The following is a 14,328-nucleotide window of genomic DNA, read 5'->3' as shown; positions in this document are numbered from 1 at the left end:
GTACGCAATATGACCGGGGATGTGATCTAAAAGTGTTAAAAAGGTATTTTAATTTCATCTAGACTTTAAAATAGGGCTGTCAATTGATTAAAATATTTAATCGCGATTAATCACAAATTTGTTAAAATTTTTTAATTATACTTTTGATGTATATATATATATAAATATATATATATATATTTGCCCATTCACATGTTGATACGAGTATTAAATACCCTTTAAATATTTCCTTTAAGGTACATTTTGAACAGATCAAAAATTTGAACAAATTTGTAATTATATAAATAAAAAATAAATGGACTCCTTTGAAAATGACCACGCCAGTTTTTCCTTGGTTGGTGCCAATGGATTCCTTAGGTTTTCTAGTTTCAAATGTTGTCAGTCTCTTCACTCTTCCTCTAAAATGGAGCCTATGCTACAATCGTAGAATCGCAAGTTGCGTTAATGCATTAAAGAAAATAGCGTGGTTAAAATGAATTTGCGCTAACGCGTAAACTTTGACAGCCTTACTTTAAAGTCCATCATCCAATATGAAGCCGGCCTAAGCTGATAACATAAATGTTTTGTTTTTGTTAGTTCTCTCTACAAGCAGAGAATAATCATACCCACAGAGTAACTATTATTACTGTTTGGGTGCAGAGAGAGAGCTCGAGAGAGAGAGAGTAATGAGCTTTTTAATGCATTTGAGGCAAAATAATGCAACATTAGAAATGAAAGATGCTGCACTTAAAGTAATGGAATAAGCAATAACCTGGAATTAGCAAAAGCTGTAGTGGTACAAAAACAGTTTCTGGATAACAAATCAGTGCCTTCTTCCCGACTATAGTGTTGACTAATAATAGTGATGGAAAAAGATGAATGTGCTTACATAAATAAAGCAAACTTTAATATCAAGACAAATCTTATGAAACTATAGTGTGTCAGAAATATGCGTGTCCTTTAATGTCAATCTCATTCTGTCTCCTTCATCTGTTTGACCCATGCCTGGGAAGATAGACTCCAGGTCCCCAACCTACCAAATGATATGGAGATTGCATTGAATGGGGGGCTTCAGAGCCATGGTCTCATTTACATAGGGACAACATAACAGGTACAGCCATTACTGGAAGCAGATTTGTCGAGGCCACGTCATGAATAAAAGATCACAAAGATTTATAATGAGGGTTTATTGTATTTAGCCGGCCTTGATCTTATGAAGATCTTAAAAAAAGATTAGGGAAGTCTTTATTTCATATCCCAAAACCTCACTCAGGAGAATCAGCACTTCAGCTCTGTACATGTTCTGTTGTTGTGACCTCTAAATATGTCACCTTGAGTTGCCACTGCAAACACCTAAAAAGGGGGAGTATTTGTGTTGTTATGTGCGATGGACAAACCAAATGTTGGCCAACGTTAATGTGGATTAAATCACAGCGGCTGCAGTTCCCAACAGATGGGATGAAAATGAAATGAGTAATACTTTCTTTCATCTCACACAACCTGTTTACAGTTGAGTAAGCATGCGAGAGGCATGTGATGTCTCTTTAACCATGTCTACACCGTGTGTGCCACTCAGGTATCTGCGCCATTAAAACCCTTTCTCTGACACGGTTTTCTGACCCGCTGTCCGCAACTTGTTCTCTTACTTCTGTGTTTACAAGCTGTAGCAGTTTTGGCACCAACATCACATAGACACAAACAGGCGGTGACACATCAAGAAAAGGCGTCGACAGTTGAATTCACAAATAAATAAACTATAAAAAAAACTCATACATATAAAAAGATAAACACATGAAACACCACAAGAGATGCATCAATAGCCTTGATTAATAACTGATAAAAGGAGGAAAGATTTCCCTTGGAGATTACGGATACAAAGCCAACTCAAAACAGCCCGATGTTTAGCATAAATTAGAATTTTAATTTCCCTTAACTGTGTCATCTCACACTCAAAGGAACTGACAAATATTCAGAGAAAAGTTCTAGCATAGCCAAATAAGACAAACAAGGCAAGTGTCTAATCCTTGAATGCTATGATGCACTAAACAGGAGGCGACTGGAGCAGTGTCCGGTCTCCTCTCCTTCTCCTATTACTACTTTCTTATTCCACTCAGTTCTCTGGACACTAGGATGGCTTTATCAAAGCTGCCTCTGGCCAAGATGTCTCCGATTCCAGAATAATCCAGTTTGTATCGCTGCTGTCACTGTGTATGTTATCCTGAGCCAGCCAGCTGCACTTAGGACCGGTTAAGTCAACATTAAGGGCTGCACACACACCACACACAAATGGAGGACACATGCAAACAGATGTGCATGCATATGCCAAAAAATCATAAAGATTTACCACAAACGCAATCTCTAAATTAAAAAAAAACCTGCATAGGAAAACTACTATGGAAGGAAGTGTTATTTCTTTAACCGATAACATGTTTCTCTGATTTCTTCATTATGAGAAAAATAAAGAACCCTCTCATATGCCCAAACTACGTGCAAGTGCACACTCAAGACACACACATGCATATACACAAAGCACATATTGGCTATCTCTACCCCCACTGCATTTCAAAATGCGCTTGCCTCCGGCTGTACTGCTCGATTTCGGCAATCATAATAACAGTCCTGGGAACCAAGGCAGGCATTAAGGTTTTTGAGAGCTTTGTTTTCCCAAACAGGAATATCTCTGTTGGGCTCATAAAGCTGACTTGACAGGCCAAGGGAAAACTGCCAGCTGAAATAAAGAATTACTCCCTTGTAAACGTGGGTATTCGCTTCTTCTTTTTTTTTTTAAACAGACATCCAAGATGATACCCAAAATACAAAATGTTCAGCAAACAGAAGAGTGATGTAGCAAGCGAAAAGTGGCCATGGGGGGTTGGTGGTGAAGAGCTACAGGGAGATTCTGCGTGCTCTTACACCCACTGAGGTTTGGCAGGGTGCACCATGGTTTGGCAAGGTTGGATATTGAGGTGGGGTCAAGACTTCATCCTCTGGGAGGCCCCCTTTATAGCTAATTCCTCTCCAACTGTAGCAAACCTGACCTCGTGCAGCTGCACACGCACAGAGAGATTGCACGAGAAACACGAGGGTATGACAAATGTTGAAAGAGAAGAGAGTGAAGACTGAAACAGAGAAAGTTAGAAAAAGAGCCTGTAGTATGTATGACTTATCAACTGCTGCATCTCTGCTATGTCCAGAGGGCTGAAGTAGCATTTTGCATCCATTTTACACTATCAAAAATATTATCATGAATGAAAGAGAAAATAAAACTATGCAAAATCACTTTGTCCAAAAATCAACATACAGCACCATTTTGGCATGTTTTACATCACTTAATCCACATTAAAATTGAAAGATTATTACACCCTTGGCAAATATTAAGTACACGGGTTTCCCTTCTTCATGCTTCATTATATTATAACATGCCTGAGAAAGGATTTAGCTCAGAGGCACTCGAGAGGAAAAATCAGAACCACTGTGAATCCTAAAAGCATTTAAATCCCCGGCCCCTACACAGCTTGACCCCTTTCAGCAAGCCACTTGTCTAAAGCACACTTGAATACAGCACAATGCAGCGTACTGTGAGTATATTGTGTCACAAAAACATTTCTACAATCATAATCATCTCAAACACAACTGTAGGATTATTTTCTGAATGAGTAATCATGAACTACTACACCCTTTCATGGAAGATAAAAGGGAGTGAATTTCATTGATGCATCATACATGCTTGCATGCTGCACGGACCACCGCATATCCTCTTATACAGTAAACGCGGCACAAGATAATTAGTTGGCTAAGAAATGAATCAAATGTGGGGGTTGAAAGACCAATTCTGAATGACATCAAGGTGAATGCCCGTTTCATCTCTCGTTGTTTGATGAGACATTACAAGACTTAATGATGAAAGAAAATAACTAAACCCAAGTCATTCAGTCTTCTCTAATCAGTTCTTATAGGAGGCATGTGCAGGGGAAGAAAAGAAAATTCACAATGGCTCATTATCAAAATGTCAACTATTAAGTGTTTACTTAGTTAGGGGAGAATGTGCTTTTGTAGTGTGTTTCAAATTGTGCTCATGTGGTGTATTTGTTACTCAATTATGCATTCACTGGAGTGAATGGAGTGAAATTTGTATGTGCACCACATGAAGCCTCTTTCTAGCAATAACATAACCGCTTCTTTCTAAGACATTGTGTTAAGTGTGCCGTTGGTTAAACAATGACAAGAATGAAACCCAGCTATGACACGGTGTGAGAGCACTCTGGGATGTATTCCTCAGACAGAAACAACAGAAAAAGGAATCAGCAGACAGTAACAACTGATTGGTCTGATTAAATTAAATTACTTCACTTTATCCTTCTCAAGAACACACTACATCTCAAAGATCAATTCAGTAAACCCAACCCGTTTCGGACAACATGGTTGAGCTTAAAACTACTACGTTTGTAAAGTGAAATTGTGACTTGACGTGAACATGGGACATGAACAAACAGTTGATTGTGAAATGAAAGTGAAACGTGACGCACGGGACACAAACAGTGGTCTCCTGAATGAATTGATTTTTTTTTGCACCACCCGTATTCTGCTTCTGATTGCCTAGTACTTGTTGCCTCCTTTGATTCAGAATTTGCTATGTTTGTTGCTGATGAACAAGATTGGTGGAAGGCTGGTAGGGTTGATAATTTCAACGTGTCCTAATGTCCTGATTAGGGGAGAAATATATTTTTTAACAAGAGTCGGTCAAAACAGAGTATATATGGCTGGACTGTGTACGGTCAGTCTGTGAATTTGTGGCTAAATTGTTGTACAAATAGTCAGTGGTCATGTCTATAATGTTAAAAATCTAGTGGTACATGTCCATCAGGTCCGGCGAGGACACTGGAGGACGCGCTGCTGCACTCAACTGGCCATTCAAGCGGTGACGTACCCCATCGTTAAATGCACTTGATTGCTCCCTGGTTTTCTGCTTGCCGTTTCAAACAGGAAATAACATGGCGGCCTGCTCGTAAACTTTCTTTTATTCCATCTAAACAATCCACTAAAATCTACTTCTAAAAACATTTTAAGCAAGAAATAGGCTATGCCACTGCTGAATTTTGTTTCATTTAAGAACTAGATCGCCTAGTTTAACAGCTTGGTCCAAATTCCGTGAGCCGGACGCGCCACACTGGACGGACTCATTTGCATAACGGATTGTTCCCCGCTAGGGATGCTTATTTTGAATTTAATTTCTAATCAATAGCCGATCCTCGTTAACCGATTATTAACTGTTATCCGACAAGATTAGTGCATTGCATGCAGCAGTGCTGTGGTTTTAGTACCTAACAAGATGATAAGCTGATGCACAAAGAGGGTTAAATCATCATTTATCACCAGCTGCGGTGTATGCACAAAAAAGACAACTGAGTCCCCACTTCACCCGTCCGGGAGAGTTAGCAGCCACGACGCTGAGTGTACTGTCGTGGACACATGCAGCCACTTTCCCAGTAAAAGTCTCCACCACATCATTTAGTTTAACTGCGTGGTTGTCAGCTGTGTGTCTGCCTAGCGTATTCTGCCGTTAGCGAGTGCCTAACAGACCGTGTGTGTTTGTTCTATGTTCGGAGATGTAGCATTGCTGGTGGCTTTGTGCCCGCCGTTGTCACACACATATGGTCTGTCAGCCCGGCGTAACGTTAGCGAGTGTCCGGCGGGCTGCGTGTGTGTGGCGGCGGTGAGTGTGGGGTTGTCGGTAGTGTTGTAGCGGTGAACGTAGCAGTGCAGTGTCTGTGCAGTTTATTTGTCGGTGAATAAATGCTTCAACTCCTCAAAACCCAAGCCAAGCTCTAGTGTCTTGCAACTCCGGCTCAGGCTCACTTAAGGTGGGCTCTTAAGGTGGACCAGCCATTCTCCTTTAAGTGACAAGCTACTCCTCTGAGTTTTACTCAGCTTTTTATTTAAATTCGAATATTTCTTTGAACCGTTTAACCGATAGCATTAATTGGTAAAAATTCTTAATGTCGGTTAATTATTAACATTCCCCGCCTTCTCATTTTGAAAGATCAACAGCCAATGAGGAACCTCAAACACTCGGCCGACCAATTGTGTAATTTCACCACAAATCCGTTGGAGATTTAAATTTTGATGTGGTGTTATAATTAAACGTAATGTTAACCTTAATGTTGATATGGCACGCTGATTAGGAGGAACATTTTTAAATGCCACTTCATATCAAAAAGTTTGCAGACGACAGTAGCTCTTCTTCCTGAGCAATCTACTAAATTCATCAATTCTCCCTCCATAACAATATCTGATAAGATGTATGACAGGTCAATGCCAATACAAGAGGTAACAAAGTGTGCCAAAGACGCATCGGAAATACAGATTTCTGTGGAGTGAAAAGTGGTCTCTGTATACAAAGAGAAACACACCTGCTCATTCAGTGAGAGTCAAGGACCCAAAGGAACCTGCATATCTATTATTCTCTACCCACGCTCCTGACTGCAGGCCTCCCACTTACAGACGGCAGACCTTACTGTTCTCATGACAGCTGAACTGCAAAATTATCATTTGAATCCTTGAAAAGTGCACAGAGAGAGAAGCAGAGGGAGAAAGATTAACAAATAGCTGTCATTTTCTTCCATAATACCTGTTGTTCTTTTGCTCATCATGCAAACTAAATGCGCGAGTCAGTTCTAAAGCTCCTTAAAGACTGTGAAAGAGTTTCAACCTGCCAATTTGACTGTGATAAATACATAGCAAATGGCATTACAGTTATACAAAACGTTTATATGAATCCTGCTCAGAAATATCCTGCATTGACTTCTTAGATTCAAAAAGAAATCAAGGGATATGCCAGCAGTCACTTGAATGATCCATGAAAGTATCATCTGCACATGTTGTAAAACTAAAAAGATGCCAGACAATATAATAAGGAACACAGCTGTATCATGTGACACGGATCTGTTAGTATTTCCTGTCATTAATCTGTAATGTCTCTTTTTCTCTGAGTTGTGTTGTCGCTGCTCTGTAGCGCAGCTGTGGAGCTCAGGATAATAGAGGATTCCGCAAGCGTCCGTACTGTGCAATAATGAAAAACGTCCCATGCTGCGAGAGGAAATAAGAGATTTCATAATCCGTCTGAGGCCTTGGCCCTGGTCGCTGGTCCATGGAGAGAGTCTCATTAAACTTCTCATTAGTGACACACTGAGCTTCTGTAATGACTGAATGCATATTCAAATCACCTCAGACATTAAAGGAGGGACAACAACAACGGACCCAGGCAACACCCCTTTGCTGCCAAGTCCTCAGATAAGAACATTTGTACTTGGCAAATGCAACAGCATTGCACATCTGTTAACAGTCTGGAAAAATGTAAAAATGGATCCCCCATTACATTCTGTAACTCACCCACTCAAACTACCGTATGCACTAAACCTCAAGACATATCACCCATTTAACATAATACACTTACTAAGAGAGGGGCACTCTAAACAAATGCTAATTTTATCTGAATCTCTGGTGGAAAGCTATCATAAATCAAATCAAAGCGCCTTCTCGTCCACTGCATTGTACATTTATACTGTTCATTTCAATATATGAATTCTTAGAAAAGGGCAGTAATTGTCACATTTATAATCTCAAGCTGTTTCAATATGATGAGTGTCATAGTGTCATGATTGCTTGTGTGCGGTGCAGAGGTGCTGAGACTGTGTGGTTGAAGGACATGCAATCATATTTTTATTAACAGCGGGTTACATAGTAAGGACTGAAATGAGCGGGCAAAGCATAGGCGCAGTTTGCGTTGCATTGGCAGCGGTAGAGCTCACTGAACCCCCTAGTTGCCGTAGCTAAAAAAATGCATGTAGGGATTTAAATATTATCTATATCTTTCATAACAAGGCAAAAGGGTACATGGCTCACATGCCCCCGCTCACCGCTTGACCCCTACTAAAGTAGGGCCAAAGGTTTTGCCCTTTAGGAACAAATGGAATTAGCCTATTGAGCACATTGTAGCTCACCTTCTTCAAGTCCAGGGTGCCCAAAATTTGTGAAATTTTGGGCACCCTGGACTTTCTAACCCCCAAAAGGCACAACTAGACCACACTGTCAACCATCATACCAAATATGAAGTTCCTAAGTTAAATAGTTTCCGAGTTCTGCTCTGGAAACGAAATTGAAGTTGAAAAAAAATCAGTTTTTGGCCAAAATTTCAAAGATTTTGGGCACCCTGGACTTCTAACCCCCAAAAGGCACAACTAGACCACACTGTCAACCATCACACCATACACACTTTTGAAGTTCCTAAGTTAAATAGTTTCCGAGTTCTGCTCCGGAAACGAAAGGGATGGACGGACGAACGAACGAACAGACAGAGCGCTATATACCCCCGATTATGTTGTCGTGGGGGTATAGTAATACAGAACTAATGATTGAATGATGAATAATATCCACCTTGTTGTGTCTTATTATTGACAGAATAAGAAACCAACAATAACTTTTTGTGTTTTTTTTATTTACTTATAATAACATTGAAGCTCACAATAACATAAAAGTACACCTCCAAATGGCATTGCACTGCACAGCGCTGCCTCAGTCACGGCAGGTTAGGACATCCCAATAGGAAACAATGCAATCAAACTGAATTTGTCGCTGGCGACGGCTCGCGTCCCATTCAGTTAGGAGTAATATGTACACACAGCATCCCAATACACTATACCTCTGTGTTTTAACATGTATGCTATTAGACACCACCGTGTAGCCTATCGTATCCTGTAGGTCTATCAACGAGCAAGGCTCATCTCTGGTTTACTGTCGGATTTTGCGGTTCTATGTTCTCGCAATATTCCATCACTCATTGGGCATATTAGTCGGGATATAAAAATGCACCTGCTGGTGCCTGATTATTAATTTTGGTCTAAAAAAAGCCTCTGTTGAACACATTACATTTCCTTTCCAGTTTTTTTGTGAACCCACAACCCTAAAGTTTAAACTGCGTCTATGGGGCCAAGCAGCATGCTTGTATGGGATGGACAAATTAAATTTAGCAAATTATGCATGTCACATCCTTACTCCTCCTTTAAATATACAAAACTGTCTTTTAAAAGGGAAAATCTAAGACCATACAAAATACTACCACCGTCGTCTGTAGTTTAATAAAGCTGATTCTAAAGACGCATCTATTCCCAGAGGACAGGAACATGCACCACACATCTGATGGTGCAGTAACAGCAAGACAGATGGTGCAGCACACTCTTGTCCACGCTCTGAAAGGGTGACAAACTCAGAAATAAAATAAAGCCATCAAACTGGGAATTGACATGAGCAGGACAAAGAGGGCTCCGTGCAAACATGTGCGCACACACACATACACAGTCTGCATGCCTGCTTGGCTCTGCAAATGAAACTTTGTATGAACACTCTGATCGGTGCACCCTTTGGCTGGAGTGGAGCCTGGCTATGAATATAAATTTTACATTCATCGCTAGTTGCTCCCCCTGACGCTCCACCTGACACAAAAGAGAATCAGCTTTCTGTTTGTGTCAGCGTTTACCGAGAAGCTGCACAGTTTAAACGAGGGAGCCTCCTTCACCAAGCCTCCTTACCTCAAGGACAATGACAGACTCTATATGATGTCTAAATTGTATAAAGGTGGATACAACGAACCTTTGTGCTAGTTGTCTAAGGCAACAAAAGAGTTTTTTTAGCTTCCAGGTATCAAAGCAGCTGTGAACAGTAACTACCAAGAACCCTAATGTCATGTGAGGCAAAATTACATGACAAAAGCTCAGTCCAATCACCTATTTACAGTACAATCCTATTGTATGTCCACTTACAAACACACTCAGGCAACAAACACACATAAATGGCACTACTTAAAGGGTAACTTTAATATTTTTCAACCTGGACCCCATTTTTCCCTGTTTTTGTGTCTAAAAGACTAATAGGGACAACGATTTTTTAAATTAGCCCAGTATTGAGGGAGAGCACTGTAGACGGCAGCTGCTCACAGGCTGCAATATGGTGCTATTGGGGCAAACCGGCACCATCATTTACCTCCACTAAAAGTGCTTGTTTTTGCCATGACAGGCTCTGATTGTTATTATAAGTGTCTGACATTAAAGGTCACATATTATGCTCATTTCCAGGTTCATAGATGTATTTTAATGTTGCACTAGAACATGTTCACATGCTGCAATGTTCAAAAAACCCTTTATTCTTCTCATACTGCAGCCTGAGTCTGCCTGCCTCAGAGACTAATTCAGCCTCTGTCTGAAAACCACTGATTCACAGCCTGTCTCCTCCCACTCTGCTCTGATTGGTCAGCGTTTTCTGTCAATCTCAACAACAACAGCGTCACCCTCCCCCTCCCTCCCGGAGCAGCTCTGGAGAGAGAGACGAGTGGAGAGATAGCAGCTAGAATAGAGCTTATAAACCACTTTAAAGTTTATAAACCAGAAACTTCACCCAGCGCACGTTACCGGAGGAATCTGATCAGAAATCGGCGACACATGATGAACATCTGCGGTCCAGATTCCAGGTTTTCCTGACGGTTTCTCTCAGGTAAATAATACTATTTATAGCTCTGTTAGTTAACTCAGTGTTTACCTTATGCATCAACTCTGTAAACCGTAAACATACACTCTGTTTTACGTCTGTCTTTACAGATCCATCTGTGAGAAATGACCGACAGAATCATCCCAGAGGAGAGCAGACAGCTGAGAGCAGATGGCTCTGTTTACATGGAGATACAAAGCTAACCCGTTAGCATGTAGCTAAATGCTAACGGGTTAGCTACATGCTACCGCTATGACACGGTGTGTAAACACAGCGACCATCAGGGTGGAAAATAGAAGATGTGAAACAGTAGTCAGTTCATTATTTCTGCTAAAAGATAAATGTATGGAAGATCAGAGTAATGGTATATTATTTACAGTAGTAGCTGTCTCTGTGTTACCATGACTACAGACCACCAGAGCTTAGTTTACCATAGTTTACCAGAGCTGAAGACTTTCTCCTGTACCATGTTAACATAACTAACAGGTGAGATGATTACAAATGCTGTGAATAATTAATATTGTCATCTGTCAACTCAAATAAAGTTTGACTGTGAAACAGAAATGTGTTGTGTTGCTTACAAGTCACTATTTACTACCTGTAATCTGCTACATGCATGACATCAAATATATATAATATATAAATATCATCTGTTTAAACAGTGTAATTACATAAAGCCTTTGTGAAAGAACATGTTATATTTAGATGATGGGAGTACATGAAGCCTGTTCTGCTGGTTCTTGCAGACTTTGCTCAAGTTAGGTTGAGGAGGAGAGACAGTGACGCGCTGTGGGGCGGGGTCAGCTACTGAAGGTTCTCTCTGGTTCGACCAGGAAACCCTTACATGGCTTGCATTTCTCTAATGACGTCAGAAGAGAAGGAAAAAAAGCGATTTTTTTTTCTGCACCCATTTCCGGACAAACGGAGGAGGAGAAAAAGAGAGAGGATGGTCTTTTATGATACTATGGTGGCCTGTAGACACACTGGGGACAGATATTGATGTTTAAAAGACATGGAAAAGTGCATTTTGCATAATAGGTGACCTTTAAAGAAAGAGTCTCACTCAAGGAGAAGTCTCGTTTTGAAATCTAGCGAGGTGACGTGTTGCCGGAAGACAATGGTGGAATAGTGGAATACATCCATGGTGGAAAAGCGAGTGCCAGCCGGGCAGAGTTTGAGGCGTTGGAATACAGGAAGCGTAGCTTAGTGTTTTCTAAAAGATTTTCAATGTCATGGCTGAATATTTAAATGATTTCAACAATGTGGATGAGGTCTTTGAATTTGACGGCCGCCTGTAATTATTTTAGCCAGAGTATACGGTTATTCAGATTTCACTTCTCCTTGAGCAAGATTTGGTTAAACACAATGACAAACAGACCAGATCAAGCAAAAGGTAAAGAAAAATGTTTCATTTCTTTGTAGAGTCATTTCCATAATGTTGTCAGACACTTATAGAAACAATCTGAACCTGTCAGAGGCAAAAACAAGCACTTTTAGTGGACGTAACGTTACATTAACGCTGCTCACTTGCCCTCGCAGCTCGTCTCGCGGCTGCTGGTTACAGCGTTTTACCACGATACTGGACCAATTTCAGAAATTTTGTCCCTATTAGTCACTTAGACACAAAAACATGGGAAAATAAGGTCCAGGTTGAAAAATACCAAAGTTACCCTTTAAGCCATGTACAGTATTGTAAAAGGCTGATTTCTCATTGGCATTTTTCAGGCAGTGAAGAATAGCATGCAGCCTGATAGTATCAGACTAATCAGGATTTTTATTGATCGCCTGGGTAATCAACACCCTCCATTCTTGTGTCAGCCAGTCCCACTTCAATATGGAGCAATTATTCTCGACAACCACAGCTTGAGCCACGCCACATCTGGCGATGATATGATCGCGGGTGGCGAGGAAAATGCCTCATTTCTTCCCATTGAATCATTTCACCGTATCTGCTGATAAACTGCACAATCTAACTGTTGTATGTCCTGTATACAGTCCTCAACTCGCATATAGAGAGCAAAGGGTTGTCCCTCTTGGTTTATGTAACTGATCTCTGGGTAGGCATATATGATTGATTGTGTGGGTAAATTAATTCTCATTATTCATGTGCTCCAGAAATAATCGCAAGTTAACTGCGAACACCGCAACATTCAATCATAAATAACTATTAAAATTGTATGTTTTTCAGCACTTACTGTACTGGTCAATCAAATCTAGTGCCACTTCACTCTCACCTCACAGCTTAGAGGAAACGCTTCTAATGATCCAAGCCGAGAGATGAGAATACAGGGAAAAAAAGGAGTGTGCTGCCTGTATTAGCAGTGGGAAGGCAGCAATGACACAGAGACCCCATTGCTCACACTATGCACTCATTATCTGCTGTGACTCCAGGTCTTCAATATTAGCCAGCAATAAGCACTCTGCAGGACCATCTGCTCTGCCAGTATGGGTTATTCTAAGAGTGAGAGAGGTAGCCATGGAGAAGAGGAAAGAAGAAATATATGCCATGCTGTTTGTGGAAATAATAACGAGGAGAGGCCAAGGAGGGAGAAAGAACATGGGGCAAAATGAATATATAAAAAAATTGTAATTTAATATGTATAAGAAAGGTGAAAGCTGTGAAAGGCAGTTCAAAATGTGAAAGTAGAGAAAATTTCCCTTGGGCACAGTATAGGGGAGATATAACCCAACCTAGTTGGAATCGATTACTTATTATCACTGAGTTAATGACAGAAATAACAGCTACTTCCTGTGGATGCAATCTCCAAAGCACCTCCTGAACATGATGAGGGTCATATCAAGCTCCAAAGTCAGATCAAAGATGAACTTATATGCAAGAATTTAATGCTGAGCCTTTTGGAGGCATATATAATTGGCCTCATTTCATGACACACCGGAAAGTTATATTTCCTTCTAACCTTTTCTTTCAACATCCAAACTAGGTCCTACAGAGTTACCCCCCGCCCCCCCAGATCCTGTGTATTGGTTGTGTACACAGTAGATGTGGAGGCCGTCTAAGAATAGCGTAGATGCTTGAAAGCACTAATCAATCTGGACAACAATGTCAAAGCAATTCATCCCATGCTGAACTCAGGTGTGCACACCCTAGAACATCCTCTGAGGGTCCTGCAGTGTTACGCAACTCATCTCTTACTAGTTTTAGTCGAAGCACAATATTCCCAGAAAGAACAAAGAATAAACTCGTGCATTTGTTAAATACCATGACTGTATATCTTGCAAAAAAATGTATATGTACATCAATGTTTTTTGTGGATTCTTTTCCATTGTACTTTATACACAACATGTCCAGCACATCAATCATCTCTTAGTGCTGGAGAATCTTACCTTCTGTCTGATCTCCTCCTCCATTTTGACAGGGGAACCCAGCTCAGCTACTTGTTTAACTCCATCGCTAGAAAAGCCACCGTATTCCCACAGCACATAGCTCTTAGAGTGGGAGGCACCAATGATGGCTGACCAGTGATTGGCCCGACCTGGTGAAAGAAGACAAAGCATTAGTTGGACATCCCAACCTTTTTCCCAAAGTTATCTCTTACTCATTCAATTAGCAGATCGTTGTAGCCACTTTAGAGGCGCCGCTCTAGAGATGCCCATGATGATCCATCAGTTGATTGGTGCATTAGTTTGTTAATTGACAGACCAAAACACCTCTTTTGGAGCATCATATTTATTGAAAAACTAATTTGCTTCAGTCTAAAAATGAATCCTTGTTGCTGCAAACCCCCTACAGTGTATTACTTGAATGTTATGCTCACTCATATGCTTTCATTCCCTCTCTGCATCTCTATCGCT

At 40.7% G+C, this 14,328-nt stretch overlaps 1 protein-coding gene across 5 annotated transcripts in view; it reads right to left on the bottom strand.

The window, feature by feature from the left end:
* Positions 1–14,328, bottom strand: part of spon1a (spondin 1a) — a 138,596-nt gene that overhangs the window by 46,565 nt on the left and 77,703 nt on the right. For all 5 annotated transcript variants that reach the window (XM_074613713.1, XM_074613688.1, XM_074613695.1 and 2 more), the window contains one exon: positions 13,861–14,009. In XM_074613713.1, the coding sequence (XP_074469814.1) occupies positions 13,861–14,009 (149 nt within the window). The remainder of the gene's footprint in view (positions 1–13,860; positions 14,010–14,328) is intronic.

The sequence above is a fragment of the Sebastes fasciatus genome, chromosome 2, assembly GCF_043250625.1.
Source record: "Sebastes fasciatus isolate fSebFas1 chromosome 2, fSebFas1.pri, whole genome shotgun sequence".
Classification (NCBI taxonomy): Eukaryota; Metazoa; Chordata; class Actinopteri; order Perciformes; family Sebastidae; genus Sebastes; species Sebastes fasciatus.
This window is presented reverse-complemented; position numbering and strand designations above follow the sequence as displayed.